Below are 24,793 nucleotides of genomic sequence, written 5' to 3'. Positions count from 1 at the left end.
AAAAAAAAAAAAAAGAAAAAGAAAAGCCTACATTTTGTGATCCTGGAATTTAGCAAGTATCCTTCACTCTTTACAGGATTCCTTATTATACAATGTGAGGAAATGGGCAATGCTCTTCAAAAGCCTGCCTGTGAGTCAAGAAACTGCAGTATATTGCCTTTCTTAGCTAATGTGATTCATCTGATTAAGGTTGTTTTTTTTTTTTTTTACATTAAATTAGATTTCTGAGAAAACTTGGGAATCACTGATTAAGGTTTTAAAAAGAAATTTCCTAACAGAAGCAAGAGCGGTGCTTCATAGTCACTGGTAAGAATTATAATGTAAATTGATTGTGAGTCCTTAAGAACTGCATATGCTAGGCTATTTGAAGATCACTTTCTACCCACAGGAAAAAAATAATGTTGTTCAAGGGTACCAATTCTGGCCAGGCACCGTGGCTCATGCCTGTAATCCCAGCACTTTAGGAGGCCGAGGCAGGAGAACTGTTTGAGCCCAGGGGTTTGAGACCAGCCCAAGCAACATGGCAAAACGCTGTCTTTATTAAAACTGCAAAGAATTAGCTGGGTATGGCGGTGGGCGCCTGTAGTCCCAGCTATTCAGAGGGCTGAGGTGGGAGGATCACTTGAGCCTGAGAGTTCAATAGTGCAGTGAGCCAAGATTGTACCACTGCACTCCAGCCTAGGCAACAGAATGAGACTCCGTCTCAAAAATAAATAAATAAATAAAAATAGAGCACCAATTTAGTCTAAGTTTGTGAAGGCAGAAGAAACATTCATCTTCTGAACTCAGAGCCGCAGGAAAGAGGCTAAAAAAACTAAGGCATCTCTTGTCCACCCCTTGAGAGTTAATCAGAGAGGCATGGTAGTTGGGAAGACCTATCATGTGCTAAAATGAGTTTCTCTGGTATTCAGTGCATATAACAGTTTTCCTGGATAAGGGGATTGGCTCAGCTATGATAAGCGAGACAGAGGCTGACCAGTGAAGACACAAGGAGTTGTCCCTAGCCCTTCTCCTTTCACGAACCTCTGTGTTCTCAAATGAATTTTGCTTTGGCCAGAGACTGCTAGTAGAAAATATCAATCAGGCTGTGTGGTCAGAGGCTAAGAGAAGGTATCAGAAAGAGAAAAGCAATCTTGGAAAGTGGAATTACTGACCTATAAGGAATCATGTCAATAAGCGTCTTGCTGGTTTCTGTGGCCATGTTTATCCTGTTTGCAAACACAGTGAAGCCAATGATCTGTAGGGGATAAAAAAAAAAAAAAGGAGGGGCATATGAATACCTATATATAGTGCATTGCTTCCAGGAGCAGAGCTGCCCCTAGCCTCTGGCAGCTTGGAAAATAAAACGTGGCAGTCCCTGTGCATGCAAGTCAGAGAGGGAGGCATGGCTAGTTCAATAGAGCAACACAGGCATCACAGCTCTTCCCTGATTATTTTGGTTCTCTAAGCTCCTTTGGACATTGTAGCCAGAGTGCAAAACAACTTGGTCTGTGATATAATGATGGGAACAAATGGACGCCTTAAACTTCTGACTCCCCGCCAACTTTATTTATTTTTTCTTGTTTTAATATTTAATATCTTTGAATCTCAACGGCTTTCAGTGAGGTTGATCCATTTAAATGCTGCATGACTTGGGAAATACCTGTCCCATTGCGTCTCTTTAAATAAAAAGAGATGTAGCTTTATGCAGTGGCAGTATCGTAGCCAATGAGGTTTATCCGAGGCACTATTATTGCTAATTGAAAACTTTTCCCAATACCCCGCCATGACGACTTGCAATACAGTCGGCACTGGCAATTTTTGACAGTCTCTACAGAGATTGGTTTAAAATAAATAAATAAATGAAGAGATCTGTATTTCAGAGTTGTTTTTTTTTTTTTAAGACGGGGTTTCACCATGTTGGTCAGGCTGTTCTTGAACTCCTGACCTCAGGTGATCCGCCCACCTTGGCCTCCAAAGTGCTTGGAATACAGGCATGAGCCACCACGCCCGGCCAACGTATTTCAGACTTTATCAGGAAGTGGGGAATCTCCCCACCAACTTTAAAAATCTAGATTAATATAAACATGTTGCTCACGCCTATAATCCCAGCACTTCGGGAGGCTGAGGCGGGCGGATCCCCTGAGGTTAGGAGTTTGAGACCAGCCTGACCAATATGGTGAAATCCCGTCTTAAAAAAAAAAAAAAAAGAAAAAAAAGAAGAAGAAGATTAATATAAACATGTTTTCAGATAATGACTGTATCCAGTTTTCAGTTTCAAAAGTTTTTAGTTCCAGGCATATTGTAGTATACAGATATGCCTTTTAGGGGCTTGTTGAGGTATACCAAGAAAGAAACATTTTTTTTGTTTGTTTGTTTGAGATGGAGTTTTGCTCTTGTTACCCAGGCTGGAGTGCAGTGGCACGATCTTGGCTCGCCGCAACCTCCGCTTCCTGGGTTCAAGCAATTCTCCTGCCTCAGCCTCCCGAGTAGCTGGGACTATAGGCACGTGCCACCATGACCAGCTAATTTTTGTATTTTTAGTAGAGACGAGGTTTCACCATGTTGACCAGGATGGTCTCGATCTCTTGACCTCGTGATCCACCCGCCTCAGCCTCCCAAAGTGCTGGGATTATAGGCGTGAGCCACCGTGCCCAGCCTGAAAGAAATATAATTAACCCTTAATAATATGGAGCAACATTTAATAGCACAAAGAAAAAAGTCTGTAGCAAAGCAAGTACCTGCTTTTCCATCCTTTCATTACTGCTAAAAATGGTAATTCTCCCCCTAGTCCCTGACTTTTCACTAGAGGAAAAAGAGACAATCTAGCAGCTGTTATAGCGTATAAAGGCTCTGCATCAATGCAGATTAAACCAGAGACAAGAGACCTGAATTCCCAGGTTTTAAATAGCTATTATACGGTCGCTTTATCCCATTCTTCCTACTGACACATACATCTTTCCCCAGCATCTACTGCAGGAGTTCAGCAGACGCTGAAAATGATAGCAGTTGGGCTAACGTGTGATACCGTTATCAGATGAAGACCCCTAGGAAGCCTACAGATTACAATGGAAGGAAGAATCTGGATCACAGCTTGGGTCAGAGAAGAAGAGTCTTGGTTTTTACATGGCAAGGAACTCTTATTTCCAGTATAAAGGTAGTATTTGCTCACAGAGAAAAATGAAGAAAACATAAAATACTGAAAAACAGAAATAACGCATCCAAAGACAACAATTGCTGACATTTTTTTGTGTTTGCTATACAGCTTAAATACACATAAATTATGAACATATGGTCAGGCATGGTGGCTCACACCTGTAATCCCAGCACTTTGGAAGGCCGAGGTGGGCACATCACCTGAGGTCAGGAGTTTGAGGTCAGCCTGACCAACATGGTGAAACCCTGTCTCTACTAAAAACACAAAAATTAGCCAGGTGTGGTGGTGCATGCCTGTAATCCCAGCTACTCAGGAGGCTGAGGCGGGAGAATTGCTTGAACCCGGGAGGTGGAGGTTGCGGTGACCCAACACGCCATTGTACTTCAGCCTAGGTGACAGAGCAAGATCTGTCTCAGGAAAAAAAATTATGAACATATAGTATACATAATTTCTTATAGCCAAGGGACGCTTGAATTGTCAGTATATTCTACCTTGATCTCAGTTGTTGGCTTGAAATTTTTTCTAAATATTTGAGTCTGCTCTTTTATTTATTTATTTATTTTGAGATGGATTTTCGGTCTTGTTGCCTGGGCTGGAGTGCAACCTCCACCTCCTGGGTTCAAGCAATTCTCATGCCTCAGCCTCCTGAGTAGCTGGGATTACAGGCATGCATCACCATGCCCAGTTAATTATTGTTTTTTTTTTTCTGTTTGCTTATTTGTTTTTTGAGAAGTCTGGCTCTATCACCCAGGTTGGTGTGCAGTGGCATGATCTGAGCTCACTGCAACCTCCACCTCCTGGGTTCAAGCAATTCTCACTGTATCTCAGCCTCCTGAGTAGCTGGGATTTCAGGCAGGCGCCACCACACCCAACTAATTTTTGTGTTTTTAGTAGCAACTGAGTTTCACCACGTTACCCAGGATGGTCTCGATCTCCTGACCTCGTGATCCACCCGCCCCGACCTACCAAAGTGCTAGGATTACAGGCGTGAGCCACCGCGCCCGGCCCCTAATTTTTGTATGTTTAGTAGAGACAGGGTTTCACCATGTTGGCCAGGCTTGTCTTGAATTCTTGTCCTCAGGCCATCCGCCTGCCTTGGCCTCTCAAAGTGCTGGGGTTACAGTCTGTGCCACCTCACCCAGCAGAGTCTGCTCTCTTAAGGACAGACTGATAGATGTGTGCAGTTTCCTCAGCACATCTAATATTGGTAGTTTCTTGGTGGGTGCTGTGAGAGGCATTTTAGACCCTAGGCCATGGGTGCCCCCATCTTCCCTCTCCCATTCTCCTCACCACTAGGGGGAACAGGGAAGTCTTTTTCTAGTTTTTTTTTTTTTTTAATTAATTTTAAATTTTTTTATTTATTTTTTTTTTTTAAGATGGGGTTTCACCATGTTGCACAGGCTGGTTTTGAACTCCTGACCTCAAGTGATCCACCTGCCTCAGCCTCCCAAAGGGCTGGGATTATAGGCATGAGCCATGGTGCCCAGCTTGGTCTTTTTCTGGTTTGACTGGTAGTGCCATGGATGCCATGTTAACCTCTGTGACCTGCAGGGACCCTCCAGATGAGTTCCAGGAAAATCTAAAGTAACTGGAAGACCATGAAAAGGGGAAGAAATGATCAACCCCTGCAGCGTCTACTTAACTTTGAGACATTCTCTATTGTTTCTTATTCCAGCCTCAATTGACAAGGCCATTGGACTTTGTAAGTGACCTTGGCCAACCTCCTGACTCCACACCCTACAACTCCCTCCCAGCTTGCGAAGAACTGCCCTAAACTGTAACTTTCCACTGCCCACCCCAAACCTATAAAACCAACTCCTCTCCCACTGCCCTTCACTGACAACCTTTTCTGCACCCAGGTGAATAAACAGCCACGTTGCTCACACAAAGCCTGTTTGGGGTTTCTCTTTATTCATAGCGCATGTTTTAAGATAATCTGCATCTCCAATCCCTGCCATATGGCAGAAACTGTGACCCCATCACTTGACTTTACATGTATATAGGTAGTGTACTGCAGGCTTCAATAGCCTATGAGTACAAATTAGGTCACAAAAAGGTTAATGCCTAAATTGGAATTTTTCTAAGCCTTCACCTATTTTATTGCTGGACCTCTGTTTCCTCCCCTACCTCACCCCATAGAGCATTGTAATTATTTATAGCATTCTCTAAAGGGTTTTCTTTCTTTTTTGTTTTAATGGGATGGGGTTTCACCATGTTGGCCAGGCTGGTCTCGAACTCCTGACCTCAAGTGATCTACCTGCCTTGGCCTCCCAACGTGCTGGGATTATAGGCATGAGCCACCTCACCCAACCCAGGATTTTTATTTTTATTTTTGAGATGGAGTCTCACTCTGTCACCCAGGCTGGAATGCAATGGTGTGGTCTAAGCTCACTGCTACCTCTGTCTCCCAGGTTCAAGCGATTCTCCTGCCTCAGCCTCCCACGTAGCTGAGATTACAGGTGCCTGCCACCATGCCCAGCTAATTTTTTTGTATTTTTAGTGGAGGCAGGGTTTCACTATGTTGGCCAGGCTGGTCTCGAATTCCTGACCTCGTGATCCACCTGCCTCAGCCTCCCAAAGTGCTGGGATTACTAGTGTGAGCCACTGCACCCAGCTCACTGCAACCTCCACTTCCTGGGTTCAAGCAATTCTCCTGCGCCAGCCTCCTGAGTAGCTGGGACTACAGGTGTGCGCCACCAAGCTCCGCTAATTTTGTATTTTTAGTAGAGATGGGGTTTTACCATGTTTGCCAGGATGGTCTCAATCTCTCGACCTTATGATCCACCCATCTCTGCCTTCCAAAGTGCTAGGATTACAGGCTTAAGCCCCCACTCCCAGCAGGATTTTTTTTGAGATGGAGCCTCACTCTGTTGACCAGGCAGGATCTCGGCTCACTGCAAATAAAGCAGGAAAGTGGCCGCGAAAAAACCTCTAGAACACCAAACTGGGAAGGAAGGAGTGATTTATTCAGCCAGGAGCAAGGTGGCATAGTTGCCTAACAGCCAAGATTCTGGCCGGATAAATCACCACTTCCTTCCCAGTTTGGTGTTCGAGAGGTTGACATGAGTTTCGGTTGGCGGACGGCCAGCACAGCCTTTCAGGCGGTTTTGCCTAGCCCTTCAGAGCATCCCTGCAGGGGGCTCCTGCTTGGGTGATGCTCCCGCCTGCTTGGGTGAGCGCTCCTGGGCAGGTATTGGCCCGGTGGAAAGCCTCGCCAGAGCAGAGCAGGAAAGCACCTGCAGTGTGGATCCACCCGGTGACTGAACAGCAAGAAGGAATGGTACTTGGAGTGTCCGGACAACAGAAACACGGTAGAATTGATCCTGGGACACTTGCCCACCTCCTTTAGGTGGAAGCATGGCCTGATCACACACATGTGCCGGATTTGGCACTCTTGTACTTGGCTCGCTCTCTCTGTAATTAACCTTGGAAGTCTTGTTTTTTGGTTTTGATTTGGGCAGAGGAGGAGTGTGATTGCGTGAGTGATTGGAGGGGTCCAACTGGACTCATCAGCTGTGAAATGTGGGGGCTGCAGGTCCATGAGAGAGGACCCCATGCTCTGAGTGAATTGTGGGGCTGGCTGGGATTAGGGGCGATTTGCAAATGGCTAGGAGGCATCTTCACAATCTAGGCATTGCGGAGGGATTAACGAATGCTCTGATGCCAAGAGGCACCTGAAATACTCCCCGAGTGGGAGACGATCCTACCAGCCTGAAGCGAAAGTGATTGAGGGTGTGTTGTGCTGTGCCGGGCAGGAACTGAGGGTGAAGTAAACTTTCTTAACTGTCTGTGAGGACTGTTTTTTTGGTGCAAAACATAGGTCACACTTACAGCAAGCGTAGCCCTCTAGGGACTATGCTGAAAAATTTCAAGAAGGGATTTAGTGGGGATTATGGAGTAACTATGACACCAGGGAAGCTGAGGACCTTATGTGAAGTAGACTGGCCAGCATTTGGGGTGGATTGACCCTCAGATGGGAGCCTAGACAGGTCTCTTGTCTCCAAATTATGGCATGAAGTTACATGTGGTGAGCCAGGACACCCTGATCAATTCACATATATAGATACGTGGCTGTAGCTCATTCTAAGCTTCCCACAGTGATTGAAAGGACAGGCAGCAGCCGTACTAATAGCAAAGGGACAGGCAGCTAGGTAAAAACCCCGCTCCACCCACCGAGAGATATAGACTCCCAGGGTCCTGGCAGATTCAGTGGCAGAGACACAGACTCCCAAGGGCCTGGAAAATCTGACAGCAGAGGAGTTTTTGCCGATAATACCCGTTCCTCCTCAAGGACTCCTTGCCCCTGGGCCTGAATCCTCAGCACCCCCACCAGAATTGCACACCCCTAAGCCACCCAGAGTAGACAAGAGAGAAGGCAGAGAGACTCCTCCCATAGCTGCCCGCTTCCCAGGAGGAACTCCAGCCCCACCTCTAGCAGCCCATCTGCGACCCAAAGCAGGGGTGCAGATGCCTTTAAAAGAGCAGCGGTATACGGGAGTGGATGAGGACCGCCACATGGTGGAAAGGCATGTTTTCACGTACCTGCCGTTCACCTCAGCTGATCTTATCAACTGGAAAAATAACAACCCGTCTTATACCGAGAAGCCACAAGCTCTCATTGACCTACTGCAAACTATTATTCAGACTTATAACCCCACTTGGGCTGATTGCAATCAGCTGCTTATGTATCTTTTTAACACAGACGAATGGCAGAGTACTCCAAGCCGCTTCTAAATGGCTGGAGGAGCATGTTCCTGCAGATTACTATAACCCCCAAGAGTATGCCAGGGTCCAGTTACCAGGGGCTGACCCCCAGTGGGATCCAAACACCCCGGAGGGCATGCAAACGTTAATCTGGTACAGAGGCCTTACTGGAAGAACTGAAAAAGGGAGCCCAGAAGGCTACAAACATCAATAAAGTCTCTGAGGTCATTCAAGGGAAAGAGGAAAGCCCAGCACAGTTCTATGAGAGGCTGTGTGAAGCTTATTGCATGTATACTCCTTTTGATCCTGAGAGCCCTGAAAACCAACGTATGGTAAATATGGCATTAGTCAGTCAATGTACGGAAGGCATTAGGAGAAAATTGCAGAAACAGGCAGGATTTGCAGGCATGAATACATCACAGTTACTGGAAATAGCTAACCAGGTGTTTGTGAACAGAGACGTGGTAAGCTGTAGAGTCTTAGAGAAAACGAGCGTCAGCCTGGACAAAACACTGACTTGATAGCTGCTGCTATTACAGGAGAGCCCCCAAAAGGGTAGGGAAAGGGGGGGCTCCTGGAAAGCTACCCAGTCTAGTCACCCACACCTGCAGTGTGACCAGTGTGCTTACTGTAAGGAAGTGGGACACTGGAAGGACAAGTGCCCCTAGTTAGCAGGAAAACAGGGTGATCTTCAGGTGAAAGTGAAGGAGCTCTGTTCAATCCAATGGAGGGGCTACTAGACTGAAGGGGGCTGGGATCATTTGCCCCCAAAGAGCCCATGGTCCTGATAACAGTCCTGTAACCCCCCTATCAAAGAAAACAACCAATATTGTTGGAGCTACTGGGGTGTAAGAGAAACAGTCTTTCTGTCTGCCTTGAACCTGTTTGGTGGGAGGCAGTGAGGTTATACATCAGTTCTTGTACATGTCGGACTGCCCGCTACCCCTCTTGGGGAGAGACTTGCTAGGCAAACTAAGAGCTCCTGCTATCATCGTCACTGATAAGGGGTCCCTTTGGCTAAAACTGCCTCAGGCAGGGATTATCATGGCTCTCACAGTCCCTTGAGTGGAGGGGTGGAGACTCTTCCTAAATAAACCAGGGACGGAAGACTACAGGTCAGTGCAGGACTTGTGTTTGGTTAGTCAGACTACAGTGACTTTGCACCCTCTTGCACCCAACCTGTACATGCTGTTGGGACTGTCAGCAGAGGATAGTTGGTTCACTTGCTTGGACTTAAAGAATGCTTTCTTTAGCATTGAACTGGCCTCAAAGGGTCAGGAACTGTTTGCATTTCTGTATTCTCAATGGGAGAATCCAGAAACAGGTGTGACCACCCAGTACACCTGAACCTGGCTTCCCCAGGGGTTCAAGAACTCTCCCACCATCTTCGGGAAGGCAGTTGCCCATGACCTTCAGACGTTTCTTGCTAAGGACTTAGGCTGCATGCTGCTCCAATATGCTGGTGACCTTTTATTGGGACACCCCATGGCAGTCGGGTGCGCTAAAGGAACAGATGCCTTACTTTGGCACCTGGAGAACTGTGGGTATAAAGTGTCTAAAAAGAAAGCCCAGGGCCGGGCGCGGTGGCTCACACCTATAATCCCAGCACTTTGGGAGGCCGAGGAGGGTGGATCACGAGGTCAGGAGGTGGAGACCACCCTGGTCAACATGGTGAAACCTTATCTCTACTAAAATAGAAAAATTAGCTGGGCATGGTGATGCAGCCTGTAGTCCCAGCTACCCAGGAGGCTGAGGCAGGAGAATTGCTTGAACCCAGGAGGTGGAGGTTGCGGTGAGCAGAGATGGCGCCATTGCACTCCAGCCTGGGTAACAAGAGCAAAACTCCGTCTGAAAAAAAAAAAAAGTCCAGATTTGTCAACAGCAAGTGTGATATCTGGGTTCACCATCGGAAGGGAGAGTGCGGCCTAGGAGCAGAAAGGAAACAAGTCATTTGCAACCTGCCAGAACCTGAGGCTAGAAGGCAGGTGAAAGAGTTCCTGGGAGCCATGGGTTTCTGTAAATTGTGCATTCCAGACTTCGCACTACTGGTCAAACCCCTATACAAAGTGACAAAGCAGGGGAGTGGAGGAAGACAAGGAACACTTTGAATGAGGATCCCAGCAGCGGCAGACCTATCAGGAACAGAAAGCGAGACTTTTGTCATCCCTGGCTTTGGAGTTACCCAATTTAACAAAGCCTCTCACGCTGTATGTGTCAGAAAGAGGGGGAAAAAATGGCAGTTGGAGTTCTAACACAAATAGTGGGACCTTGGCCCAGGCCTGTAGCTTATCTCTCCAAGCAGCTGAACGGAGTTTCTAAAGGAGGGCCCCATGTTTAAGGGCCCTGGCAGCAACTGCTCTTCTAGCACAAGCTAGCCCTGCAGCAAAATTTAAATATCAAAACACCCCATGCGGTATAGACTCTAACAAATACCAAAGGACATCATTGGTTAACAAATGCGAGGTTAACCAAATACCTGAGTCTGCTATGTGAAAATCCCCCACATCACCATTGAGGTCTGCAACACCTTAAACCCTGCCACTTTGCCCCTGGTGTCAGGAGGCCCAGTTAAACACATCTGTGTTGAAGTATTGGACTCAGTTTATTCCAGCAGGCCCAATCTTCAGGATCAACCACAGACGGTAGTAGACTGGGGGTTGTGTGTGGTTAGAGGCAGTTTTGTTAATCCACAAGGAGAAGGGTGTGCAGGCTATGCGGTAGTAACTCTGAACACAGTAATCGGGATTGCGCCACTGCCTCAGTGTACTTTGGCTCAGAAGGCTGAACTTGCTGCTCTGACCCGGGCCTTGGAACTGAGTGAAGATAAGACTGTGAACTTTTAGCCAGGCACAGTGGCTTACACCTATAATCCTAGCACTTTGGGAGGCCGAGGTGGGTGGATCACCTGAGGTCAGGAGTTCAAGACCAGCCTGGCCATCATGGAGAAACCCCATCTTAAAAAAAAAAAAAAGACTGTGAACTTTTATACTAATTTCTGGTATGCCTTTCTATTTTTTTTTTTCTTTTTGAATAAAGACGGGGTTTCACCATGTTGGTCAGGCTGGTCTTGAACTCCCGATCTCAGGTGATCCTCCCGCCTTGGCCTCCAAAGGGCTTGGATTACAGGCATGAGCCACCACACCCGGCCTCTGGTATGCCTTTCTAATTCTTCAAGTGCATGGAGTGCTGTACAAAGAAAAAGGACTGTTAAATTCAGGAAGAAAAGGACTTTCTCCAAGCAGAAGATGGAGCAGATAGACAGCTTAGGGAAGATGTGTCAGGAAACAGAATTACAGTGGGTGCAGGCACTTCCCTTGGTGTCATTCAACATTAGATGTACTCCCTATAGCCCCCCATAAAGTCTTATTATATCATAGGCCCCCTCCCATATGCGAACACTCCCAGGAACTCCTCAGCAGTGGGGAAATACTGAGCTAGGACAACAGCTGCAAGCTCTAGGAAAAATCACTCAGGGTATTTCAATCTGGGTAAATGAAAGATGCCCTGTAAGCTTATTCTCCCCAGTTCCCCCTTTCTCACCAGGTAATCACTTGTGGATAAAGGACCAAAATGCAGTCCCTCTGAAGCCACGATGGAAAGGACCCCAGACCGTGACCCTGACCACTCCCGCAGCCTTAAAGGTGAGGGAGTCACAGCCTGGATCCACCATAGCTGCATCAAGCTGGCAGCAGCAGAAACTTGGGAAGCTAGACCAGACCCAGACAACGACTATAGAATCACCTTGAAAAGGACAACAAGCCCTGCTCCAGCCACATCCCAGAAGCTGGCTGGTCTGTGCATGGCCAAACCATAAGGAAATTCATCGTGGGACTTACTCTTCTTAAGATTTGGACTTTTACAGTAGGAACATTAACTGATTTTGGAGAATGCTCTCAGTGTGTGCAGCAGGTTACTGAGGTAGGGTGGAAAGTTACTGCCATTCTTTTGCTCTACGGTAATTATGAATGTACAGGGACACAGAAGGGAACCTGTTTATATAATGGTACTCAGCATAAGGTGTGTAATCCAGGGGATGGACAGCCCGATGTCTGCTACAATCCATCAGAACCCCCTATGCATACGACTTTTGAAATTAAACTCCTAACAGGACGATGGAACAGCCCTACTAAGTTAATAGCAAAAACAGAGGAGAAGGGAAGCCCAAAACAAGTCACCTTAAGGTTTGATGCCTGTGCAGCCATCAATGTCTATCATTCCAATCTGGGGTGCTGTGGTTCCCTTGGATGGGAACAAAGTTATGCAAAAGAGCATAAGTACATCTGCCAGAAAACCTACTGGTGCAGTAAATGCATTTTTGGTCACGCGTCATCTGGGCCACTTGGAAAAATAATACAAATAATCCCATTTGCCTTGTAAAAGGGGTGGACACCATTCCAGGGAGTAATGTCCCCTGAGGCTCAAGACATTGTAACCCAGTAGAATTAATAATCACAAATTCCCAAGACCCCAAATGGGAAAAAGGGGAGAGTGTACTGCTAGGAATTGATGGGAAAGGGCTTGATCCCAGAGTCAATATCCAAATTCAGGGAAAAATCCAGAAACACTCAGCCCAGCCAGTATACCAGCCCTTCTATGATATATTAAATGAGCCAGTGCTGGAACTTCCGAAAAAGACAAAGAACTTGTTCCTCCAACTTGCTGAAAATGTGGTCCGTTCACTTAATGTCACTTCTTGCTATGTATGTGGGGAAATTACCATGGGTGATAGATGACCATGGGAAGCCCATGAGTTAGTACCCTCTAACCCTGTTGCTGACCTGACCTCAGTTCAAAGAATACAGACCAACAGTTTCTGGGTTCTAAAGGTTTCCATTATTGGACAATAGTTTGTCCAGAGAAGGAACAGACTTCACAGTTCCAGTTGGAAAGCTTAGCTGCCTAGGGCAGCAACTGTATAAGGGAACAGTGGACACTGCAACCTGCTGGAGCTCAAACCATACAGAGAAAAACCCCCTCCTAAAATTTCCAAAATTACATGATGCTTGGAATCATCCTGGATATTGGAGAGACTGGACGGCCCCAGGCTGGGTTGTACTGGATATGTGGACATAGAGAATATGTACAGCTGCCTGAAAGATGGACAGGTAGCTGTGTCATAGGAATCATTAAGCCTTCCTTTTTCCTATTGTCTGCCAAGACAGGTGGGCTGTTAGCACATCCAGTCTACTCCGCCTGGGAGAAAAGAAGTATAAAGATAGGTGAATGGGAGGATAATGAGTGGCCACTGGAAAGAATTATTAAGTATTATGGGCCAGCCACATGGGCGGAGAATGGCTCATGGGGACACCGGACTCCTATGTATATGCGAAATTGGATCATCCAGTTGCAGGCTGCCTTGGAAATACTTGTTAATGAAATGGACAAAGCTCTGTCCTTTTGGCCTGACAAGAAACTCAAATGAGAAATGCGATTTATCAGAAGTAGTTGGCCGTAGATTATCTGCTAGCAGCTGAAGGAGGAGTCTGTGAAAAATTCAAACTAACTGACTGCTGTCTACACATAGACGACCAGCATCAAGCAGGTGAGGATATTGTAAAAGACATGACCAACCTGGCACACATGCCTGTGCAGGTATGGCATGGATTTAACCCTGAATCCTTGTTTGGACGTTGGTTCTCATCCTTAGGAGGATTCAAGACTCTCATCATAAATGTTGTAATAATAATAGGTGTTTGCTTGCTACTCCCTTGTTTGCTTCCCCTATTCCTTCAGATGATTAGAGGATTCATCACCGCTGTAGTTAACCAGAAAACTACATCACAAATATAGTATATGCATCATTATTGTAAGGCCGGATGCCTCATCAGGAGCCTGGACAGCCACCCAGCTCTGCACTCAGTACCCAGCTCTGCACTCAGCACCCAGCTCTGCACTCAGCACCCAGTTGTGCACCCAGCCCTCCAGTCGGGAATTCCGGCTGATGCAACCCTAACCAAATCTTGCACCAAAAAACCTGCCCGCCAACCCACCAACCAATAGCGGCTCATTCCCGCCCCACCCAGAGCTAATCAGAGCACCCTGTTGTTGCTCGTTACTCATAGCCACAAAAACCCCACACCCCAGAAAGTCAGTTCGACCTCTCTGGCTCCCCTCCCAGACCATAGAACCTCGCCCGGGAGGTGAATAAACTGACACTGATTTTTCTTATAGTGGCCTCAGTTTCCTCATTTTAAACTCAGCAATACCCCTTACAATGATCAATGTTTCTTCAGAGGATCATGAAAATGAGAATGAGAGTGAGAACTCTCACTAATGTTATAGGTGAGATTCTCAAAGAGGGGAGTGAGGAAGGAGACCCTTAATCACCCTTAAGCATTTAAGACCACCTCCCCCTTGACTTCCACATTGCATTTCAATTGGAGAAGTAAAGGCTGGCAGACCAGACGTTACCTTTAATTGCCCTCCTATAGATCTGCAAGCATGGCATGGAGGAATCTTTCTGGAAGGCATTGTTTTTACTTAAACACAATCAACCCCCCACATAAGTCACTGTACCCCACCCTGCTCCATGGCCCAAGACCCTTTCACATGTAATTTCTAGAGTATAAGCCTTTAAAAGGGCAGGGACTTTCTTTGTGAGCTGAGCTTGGCTGTTAGGCAACTATGCTGCCTCGCTCACCGGCCAAATAAATCACCCCTTCCTTCCCAGTTCAGTGTTCCAGAGGTTAGTTTTGCGGCCGCTTTCCTGCTTTACAACCTCTGCCTCCTGGGTTCAAGTGAATCTCCTGCCTCACTCAGCCTTCTGAGTAGCTAGGACTACAGGCATGCACCACTATGCCCAGCTCATTTTTTTGTATTTTTAGTAGAGATGGAGTTTTACCATGTTGGCCAGGCTGGTCTCAAACTCCTGACCTCAAGCAATCCACTTGCCTCGGCCTCTCAAAGTGTTTGGATTACAGGTGTGAGCCACCACGCCTGGCCCCCAAAGGACTATTCTGACTGTGGCTCACAAACCAATCTGTCAGCCACAGTCAACCCACAACATGCTTTGCACTCTCACGTCTCTCCTTCCCTTATATCTCTGGTTCATGTTGATTGCTTTCAAAGCTGTATAAACCAAAAACAAACAAAAAAAACTTTTTTTTTTGGTACTACTGAGATGAAATGAATGTATTCAAAAACAAAATTCTAAGGCCCCCAATCATCTGAATGGACCCCTCCTCTCAGCCAAGGGAATTCCAAAGTTAACCTGAAAAACCTAGTTCAGACCATGATTAAAGCAGGGATTAGATCCGTTTCATTATATCTCTCCTTCCTTTCGGAATTCAGTAAAAACCAACCAACATTAACGTGAAAACAGACCTTAAGCCTGAAAAGAAACATTTACAACCCATTCTCTTTGAAGCCTGCTACTTGGAGGCGTCATCTGCACGACACAGCTTTGGTCTCCACACCCCTCACCATAACCCAGTCATTCCTTTCTCTTGATAATAACTCTTTCAATCAATTACCAATCAGAAAAATTTTAAATCTGCCTATGATCTGGAAGCCCCTACCCCTTCAGGTTGTCCCACTCTACCAGATCAAACCAATGTTAATCTTACATGTATTGCTTGATCTATTGTATCTCCCTAATGTATAAAAGCAAGCCGTATCCTGGCCACCTTGGGCACATGTCGTCAGGACCTCCCTCCAGAGGCTGTGTCATGGGCGCATCCTTAACCTTAGCAAAGTAAACTTTCTGAATTGATTGAGGCCTGTGTCAGATACATCTGGGTTTACAGACTGCGTGAAGAAACATCACTTTGATCCTTGGTGCTGATGTATCTTAAGAGAGGGCTGGGCCAGGTGTGGTGGCTCATTCCTGTAATCCCAGCACTTTGGGAGGCAGAGGCGGTTGGATCACAAGGTCAGGGGATCAGACCATCCTGGCCACCATGGTGAAACCTTGTCTCCAATAAAAATACAAAATTAGCTGGGCATGGTGGCGTGCACCTGTAATCCCAGCTACTTGGGAGGCTGAGGCTGGAGAATCGCTTGAACCCAGGAGGCAGAGGTTTCAGTGAGCCAAGATCGCACCACTACACTCCAGCCTGGTGACAGAGTGAAGATGTTCATGGGTGCTGTCTGCTGGTTACTCCAAAGCTGCAGCCTCCTAAGGTGCCAGAGCTGGGCTGGGTTCTATGAAAAGGAGAGGCTGCCTCTGGCTGCACCCTTACAAACTCCATATACACATTGTTCCCTGAGCTCTAGAGCACTGTTTGTTTGCAGGTTTTATTTTTAAGAATTAACAAATAAAAATCATATATATTTGTCATATACAATGTGCTGTTTTGAAATACATATATGCATTGTGGAATGACTGGATTGAGCTTCACATACATATCTTTTTATTTATTTATTTTTTAAAATGGAGTTTTGCTGTTGTTGCCCAGGTTGGAGTATAAGGGTGTGATCCCAGCTCACTGCAACCTCTGCCTTCTGGCTTCAGGTGATTCTCCTGCCTCAGTCTCCCGAGTAGCTGGGATTACAGGCATGTACCACCACGATCAGCTAACTTTGTATTTTTAGTAGGGGTGGGGTTTCACTATGTTGGCCAGGCTGGTCTTGAACTCCTGACCTCAGGTGATCCACCTCAAGCTCCCAAAGTACTGAGATTACAGGTGTAAGCTACCATGCCCAGCCTACCTATCTTTTTTGGTGTGGTGAGGACACTTAAAATCTACTCTCTTGGCAATTTTCAAGAATATGATACATTGTTACTAACTATAGTTACTATGTTGTACAACAGTTCTCTTGAAATTATTCCTCTTATCAAACTGAAATTTTGTATCCTTGGCCAACATCTCCCCAAACCACACTCCGGTAACTCTAGCCCTTAGTAACCACCATTCTACTCTTCCCATCAATGAGTTCAACCTTTTTAGATTCCACATATAAGTGAGATCATGCGGTATTTGTCTTTCTGTGCCTGGCTTACCTCACTTAACATGTCCTCTGGGTTCATCCAAGTTGTCCCAAATAACAAGATTTTCTTCTTTTTATTTTATCTTATTTTTAAATCAAATACCCAGACTTTAAAGAGAAGGATTTCCTTCTTTTTAAAGGCTGAATAGTATTCCATCGTATATGTATACCACATTTTTTAAAATCATTTTTTGTTACATGTCTATCAAGTAATACCTATATATACCACATGTATCCATTTATCTGTTGATGAACACTTAGGTTGATTCCATAACTTGAGTATTTTAAATAGTGCTGCAGTGAACATGAGAGTGCAGATATCTATTCAACATAAGATTTCATTTCCTTTGGATATACACCCAATAGTGGGATTGCTGGAGCTGCCTTCAGGGTTTTGAAAAGTCTTTTGAAAAACAAGCCTTTCAGCTTCCCACGTTTATGAATTAATAGCTTTTCAAACATTCAAAAGGAAAAGAGTATGCACTTCTACAAGAAGTAGTCAACACTTATTAAAAAGCTTAGTCTAGCCGGACGCGGTGGTTCATGCCTGTAATCCCAGCACTTTGGGAGGCTGAATCGGGTGGATCACAAGGTCAGGAGATGGAGACCATCCTGGCTAATACAGTGAAACCCCATCTCTACTGAAAAAAAAAGATTAGCCAAGCGTGGTGGCACCTGCCTGTAGGCCCAGCTACTCAGGAGGCTGAAGCAGGAGAATTGCTTGAACTCAAGAGGTGGAGGTTGCAATGAGCTGAGATCGAGCCATTGCGCTCCAGCCTGGGTGACAAAGTGAGACTACATCTCAAAAAAAAAAACAAAAAAACTTAAAGTCCCAAAGCAGTATTTTTCAACCTTGAAGAGGATAGAACCCATAACATGAGTTATGCTGTGTCAATGTACAAGCCATGAGACTGTAGCATTTTAACACATTGAAGTTAGTCCATGGTAGGTTGGTGTCTCTTAGGCATCTTCTTCGCAAACAATGCCCCAAGTATTTGAGCTAATTTCACCTGGGGCTTCCATTTTCTTAACATATTGCCCCTGTCATCATCACAGCAGGGGAGGGAAGAAGAGGGGACTTGCACCTATTTACCTGTACTTTGGCTCAGAAGTCACAGGGTCCTCCTAATTGCAAGAGAGACTGGGAAGTGCAGGGAGCACATGATTACTTGGTTAACTTTAAGCATCTTTGTCACAGACCACCACTTAAAAAGGAAATAATTCTCACTGACAGCCAAGAATTCAGGTATTAACTTAAAATGAAAAATGCTGACTGAGAAAACCTGAGCTTTATTGATGAAAATATCGTTATCACTGTAAAATGTTAATTATAACTGTAAAAGATAAGTTTTATCAGCAGATTTTAGGGAAGAAACAAGAAGCCAGGCACAGTGACTCATGCCTGCAATCCTGGCACTTTGTGAGGCTGAGGCAGGTGGATCACTTGAGGTCAGGAGTTCCAGACCAGCCTGGTCAACATGGTGAAACCCCGTCTCTACTAAAAATACAAAAATCAGCTGGGCATGGTGGCAAGCGCCTGTAGTCCCAGCTACTTGGGAGGCTGAGGTAGGAGGATTACTTAAAACTGTAAGGTGGAAGTTGCAGTGAGCCGAGATCGCGCCTCTATACTCCAGCCTGGGTGACAGAGTGAGACTGTCACAAAAAACATAAAAATAAAAAAGAAACAATAAACATTATTATTAGACAGTGAACACTAGCTCTGCTACTAACCAATGATATGGATTAGAAAAAACATTTAACATCTCCTCTACCTCAATTTCTTTTATTTATTTATTTATTTATTCATTCATTTATTTTGAGATGGAGTCTTGCTCTGTCGCCCAGGCTGGAGTGCAGTGGTATAATCTTGGCTCACTGCAACCTCTGCCACCTGGGTTCAAGCGATTTTCCTGCCTCAGCCTCCTTAGTAGCTGGGATTACAGGCGCCTGCCACCATGGCTGGCCAATTTTTAGAGTTTTAGTAGAGTGGGGTTTCACCATCTTGGCCAGGCTGGTCTTGAACTCCTGACCTCATGATCCACCCGCTTCAGTCTCCCAAAGTCCTGGGATTACAGGCGTGAGCCACGACGCCCAGCCATATTAATTTTTTTATTAAGGTATATTTAGATACAATAAAATGCACAGCTTTTAGATATATAGTTCTGTATGTTTTGAGAATTTATACACCAGGTAACTACCATCCTAATCAACACCTAATTAACACATGAAATATTTCCATCACCCTGATAAAATACTTTCGTGCCACTTACTATTTAATTTTTCTACATGGGCAGCCACTAATCTTTTTGTCATGACCGATTAGTTTTTCCTGCTCCAGAAATTCATATAATGAAATTATATAGTATGTAGCCTTTTGTGTCTTTTTTCTTTTGTGCCACACAACATTTTTGAAATCCATCCATGTTGTATATAGAACGTGTATGTCTGTGTATCTCCAGTTTGTTCCTCATTGCTGAAAAGTGTTCTCTTGTAGGAAATCATTACACACATTACAATATGTGGCCTTTTGTGTCTAGTACCTCTCCCTACGTTGTAGAAGTGAACAGTCAAAAGAATTAGAATGGAAGCATGGAGAACAAACTCAGGATTCCAAAAATGGAATAGAAGAAGAGGCAGTATATTCTAGGATCTTGGCAGCAGCCAAAATGAACTATTTTGTGGACAACAAAGTCATCTGTAGGGACCTTAAAACTGGGATAGAAGCTGAGTCACAACCTGGGTGCCCAGTGATCTGCATAAACTAGAGCTACAGGATAGGCATCATTAGGAGATTTGGCTGGTGTATCTCTATTTCCCTGGGAAGGACTGGTCTTGACTCTACCCTCAGCTAATTGCTGTTGTTGAGCTTCTTGTGTTTGCTGAATATGCTTGCATTTTTGCTTTCCTGAGCTTTGCTCTGTGGTTCTTAAGCCAAACATATACTGTTGGATACATGTCTCTTTTTGAGGCCATTTCTTTCTGAAGGCTGGGGGTTGAGTATGGGTTGTTATTGAACAAGTTGTTCAAATCGTCCCGTTGTTTCTCAGTGAACGTTGTGTTGTTTCTGGTGCTAGTCATAGGAAAAGATTGTTCATTTCCTCCTTGATTCTTTGGCCCTTTGTCTGCTATCATTTAAACATGAGATTGCTTGTGCCTCAATTCTGGATTTTATTTTATTTTTATTTTTTTAGGAAGATCCTCTAAGTCTGACATGTTCTAATCTAGATATGCTCCTGTGTTCAAGTCCAGGGAAGAGCTGCCTCAATTTCCTTATTGCTGCACAGCGAGAAGGAATGGAGGTTGAATAACAGTATGATTTCAACTACGTTAAAATAAAAATAAAATGTTTATGTAGAAAAAGATGGAAATTCTTCTCTTTGTGTAGTTTGCAAGAAGAAAAAAAAGAAAAAGAAAAAGATGGAAATTCACCAACACTGAGCCCAGGCCTGTCATATGTTTGAGAGAAGTGAATATCTGAAAGTACTAAAGTAGCAATAGTAGTTGACTTTGGATGGTGCAACTATAGGAATTTCTTTTCCTCTACCACCTTTTTAAACTTCCTTATGTTTTTCAAACTTTTAAGAATGAGCCTATATTACTTTGATATGGGGGAAAAAAACCCTTGTCTTTGAAATATTATGAGAAAGAAGCAATAGATAAAATTGTTTTGTGAGAGAGATCTATTGTGCTGTTGTGACTATAGTCAACAATGTATACTTGAAATTGCTAAGAGAGTAGGTCTTAAATGTTCTCACAACAAAAATAATAACTGCTGCTGGACTGCAAAGTGAAGAAAATTAAAAGTGATAATTAGGCAGGGTGTGGTGGCTCACACCTGTAATCTCAGCACTTTGGGAGGCCAAGCCGGGCAGATCACATGAATTCAGAAGTTTGAGACCAACCTGGCCAACATGGTGAAACCCTATCTCTACTAAAAAAATACAAAAATTAGCTGGGCATTGTGGCACATGCCTGTAATCCCAGCTACTCAGGAGATTGGGGCAGAAGAATTGCTTGAACCCAGGAGATGGAGGTTGCAGTGAACTGAGATTGCACCACTGAACTCCATCCTGGGCAACACAGCAAGACTCTGTCAATAAATAAATACATAAATAAAGATAATTAGCTTGATTTAACATTTCACAATGTATATCTATGTCAAAATATCACATTGTAAACTATAGATTCAATTTTTATTTGTCAACTATAGTTTTTAAAATTTATTTTTAACTTTTATTTTTATTTATTTATTAATTTTTATTTTTTTAGAGACAGGGTTTCACTCTGCTAGCCAGGATGGTCTGGATCTCCTATCCTTGTGATCCACCCGCCTCAGCCTCCCAAAGTGCTGGGATTACAGGCGTGAGCCACTGCGTCTGGCTATAGCTTTTTTTTTTTTTTTTAATAGAGACAAGGTTTCATCATGTTGGTCAGGCTGGTCTTGAACTCCTGACTTCAGGTGATCCGCCCACCTTGGCCTCCCAAGGTGCTGGGATTACAGGTGTGAGCCACCACGCCCGGCCCTGGCTATAGTTTTAAAACTATTTTAGAAAAAGAAAATAAGCATGTTTTCACAAATATAAGCATATATTGAAAACTAAATATATTCAGCTTTTACACAATTCACTTCAATATGTTTTTTAAAAAATACTAAAATTATGCAAACTATGAATTTGGGACATCAAAAACACCTACCAGAAACAATTCCATGGGAAACTCGATGGGATACTGATTGAAAGAAATTCTGATACATTTGTTGATTCGCAGAGCAACAACAACGGTTAGGAACAGTAGAATGCTGGTGGAATTAGCTTTTGGGAGAGCTATACAGTAATTAATTATGTTCTGAAAGACAATAAAATTACAGAGGCTTAGAAAGGGATATAATAATTGGCTAAGTTTAGAAATTGGCACTGTAGATTAACTCAGAAAGAAATTCCTAAGCAGAGTTTCTGGGCATGAAGGTCTTGATGGATATTACTAGAACAGTGAGGGCAAGCACGATGGGGTGGGCATTTTTGTTAAAAACAACATTAATGTTTAATAAGTATAAGGAGAGAATACACTGTATGTTTTAGTATAATGGACAGGACCTAGACATTCCATTTATAAGCCAATAGTTATTTGTTTTCTCAAATAATATACTGTAGCTTAGCTCCTATCCTATTCTTACATTGAGAAACTACTTAGTATTGTATATCCTTTAGATGTTTTAGGATACATATTTGTTATAAGGTAGGTAATGAGAAGAATTGTAATAGATACAATATCTTAAAGGCCAAATTTTAATGTATATAATGATAGTTTAAAAGGCTGGAATGGCCAGGCACAGTGGCTCACACCTATGATCTCAACACTTTGGGAGGCCGAGGTGGGTGGATCACCTTAGGTCGGGAGTTTGAGACCAGCCTGACAAACGTGGAGAAATCCCATCTCTCCTAAAAATACAAAATTAGCCAGGTGTGGTGGCACATCCCTGTAATCCCAGCTACTCAGGAGGCTGAGGCAGGAGAATCGCTTGAACCTGGGAGGCAGAGGTTGTGGTGACCCGAGATCGTGCACTCCAGCCTGGGCAACAAGAGCAAAACTCCATCTCAAAAACAAAATAAAATAAAACAAAAAAGGCTGGAATGGTTTGTCAGCTGAAAGCATGGTCTAACTGGCATCTGCAATTAATCAAGACCCTAATATTCCAATGAAGGAAAATATTTCTAGTATCCTCTTGACTGAGCTGCCTATTGGCTGTGTCTCCTTTTGGAACGGGCAGGAGTCTCTCTACTGAGGTCCACCTCTCTTTGGAGGTAAGAGTGGCATTTGTAACTCTGGGTAAGAGTTGAAATTACTCACATAGAAGAAGGAGATGGGACCGGCATGGAAAGTAATCATAATCCCGAAGATGCAAGTCAGCTGGGACACCAGGATATGCAGTGCCACAGCAGCCAGGTAAGCACTGATTGCAGACTCCGGAAGGTAAGTGGCAATGAAGCCCAAACCCAATGCGCCCATTATTAGCTGCAGAGAAGAGAAAACCAGAGTGGGGCAGAATATCTTCAATCCAGCAGTGCTCTCCAGGAATATAAGGGTTTCCAGCAGGAAAGTTAAGATAGGCTCCTTTGGTAACTCTTTCCCTAATGAGCAACAGTTGATAATGTGGGTCCTTATGTGTTGATCAGAGGCTCCCGACAAGTGCTAGCCCACTTCATTGTGAGCACTTAAGTTCTTGCCCTAGAATCTACTGCCCTCTAGGTTAACATGGGGAAAACAGGGACAAGGTGATCAGAACAAGGCTTTGCCAATTTATTTATTTATGAGACAGCGTCTTGTTCTGTTGCCCAGGCTGGAGTGCAGCACAATCGGAGCTCACTATAACCTCAAACTCCTAGGCACAAAGGATGCTCTGCCTCAGCTTCCCAAGTAGCTGGGACTACAGGCACAAACACTGGGCTAATTTTTTTTTTTTTTTTTGAGATGGAGTCTTACTCTGTTGCACAGGCTAGAGTACAGTGGTGCGATCTCAGCTCACTGCAGCCTCCATCTCGCAGATTCAAGCAATTGTCCTGCCTCAGCTTCCCGGTAGCTGGGATTATAGGTGTGCACCACTACGCCCAGCTAATTTTTGTATTTTTAGTAGAGATGGGGTCTCACCATGTTGGCCAGGCTGGTCTTGAACTCCTGACCTCAAATGATCTGCCTGCCTTGGCCTCCCCAGTTTTTTTTTTTTTTTTAATTTTTTACAGAGACAGCGGTCTTGCTATGTTACCTAGGCTGGTCTCAAACTCGTGATCTCAAGTGATCCTCCTGTTTTGGCCTCCCAAAACCCTGGGATTGCAGGCATGAATGCACTGTGCTCGGCCTGCCTTTGTCTTTTTAAAGGCTCTTTAAGGCCAGGCGTAGTGGCTCACACCTGTAATCCAAGCACTTTGGAGGCCAAGGCGGGTGGATCACCTGAGGTCAGGAGTTCAAGACCAGCCTGACCAACATGGTGAAACCCCGTCTTTAAAAAAAATAAATAAATAAAAAATAAAGTCTCTTTCATTAGAAGCTTTGATAGCCCTTTTCAGGAGATGTTAATATTTCCCTGAGGAATGCAGCTTTTCACAAAGGAGAAGAGAATTCCAAAACATTGGGATCAAGCTCAAACTTCTTGGCCTTTGACTCTTATCTTTACTGAGAAATTAAATTATTGTTTTTGATTATACATATCCTGAAGAAAATTAAAAAGGTACTTTGCATGTCAACATGCATATATAAGATGTATGTTATATAGTATATAGTAAAATTTTATACACACAGGATCTAAAAGGATAGACCTCAAATGATGAACAGAAATTACCTTTGGGAAATGGGGTTAGAGGTTGGGGACAAACAACATTTGATAATTTATACCCTTTTTTTTTTTTTACTGTTTGAGTTGTTCATCTTTTATAACAAAAACCACAGTGCTGGGCGTGGTGGCTCATGCCTGTAATCCCAGCACTTTGGGAGGCCAAGGTGGGCGGATCACCTGAGGTCAGGGGTTCAAGACCAGCTGGACCAACATGGAGAAACCCTATCTTTAAAAAAACAAAACAAAACAAAAAACCACAGTTAGGCTGGGTGTGGTGGCTCACGCCTGTGAATTTCAGCACTTTGGGAGGCTCAAGTGTGAGGGTTGCTTGAGCTCAGGAACTTGAGAGGACCCTGGGCAACATGGCGACAGCTTGTCTCCACAACAAGAAAAATAAAAAACAAAAAGACGGTAGGTTAAGAAAACTGGCACAGCCCAATGAAGACTTTTCAGTAAGCAGGGTGGAAAGAAAAGCAAAACAGAAGTCTTAAAGCCTGTGATGGTCACTTCACTCTCCACTGCACTAAAAGCTCTCAAAAAACAGCCGGGTGCGATGGCTCAAGCCTGTAATCCCAGCACTTTGGGAGGCCGAGGCGACTGGATCACGAGGTCAAGAGATCGAGACCATCCTGGTCAACATGGTGAAACCCCGTCTCTACTAAAAATACAAAACATTAGCTGGGCATGGTCGCGCATGC

The 24,793-nt window shown here is 44.4% G+C and overlaps 1 protein-coding gene and 1 non-coding gene across 2 annotated transcripts in view; one reads left to right on the top strand and one right to left on the bottom strand.

The window, feature by feature from the left end:
* Window positions 1-24,793, bottom strand: part of SLC26A8 (solute carrier family 26 member 8) — a 106,016-nt gene that overhangs the window by 47,846 nt on the left and 33,377 nt on the right. Inside the window, exons 6-8 of the mRNA XM_017522624.2 lie at window positions 22,616-22,780; window positions 21,464-21,613; window positions 1,155-1,237 (exon numbers count right to left, since the gene is read on the bottom strand). Of these exons, the coding sequence (XP_017378113.1) occupies window positions 1,155-1,237; window positions 21,464-21,613; window positions 22,616-22,780 (398 nt within the window). The remainder of the gene's footprint in view (window positions 1-1,154; window positions 1,238-21,463; window positions 21,614-22,615; window positions 22,781-24,793) is intronic.
* Window positions 1,679-1,819, top strand: LOC119470230. The gene has a single exon (XR_005199113.1). It is a non-coding gene; the product is annotated as a U4 spliceosomal RNA (small nuclear RNA).

The sequence above is a fragment of the Cebus imitator genome, unplaced genomic scaffold, assembly GCF_001604975.1.
Source record: "Cebus imitator isolate Cc_AM_T3 unplaced genomic scaffold, Cebus_imitator-1.0 Scaffold24, whole genome shotgun sequence".
NCBI classification, from domain to species: domain Eukaryota; kingdom Metazoa; phylum Chordata; class Mammalia; order Primates; family Cebidae; genus Cebus; species Cebus imitator.
The sequence above is the reverse complement of the archived record's forward strand: the minus strand, read 5'-3'. Positions and strand labels throughout refer to the sequence as shown.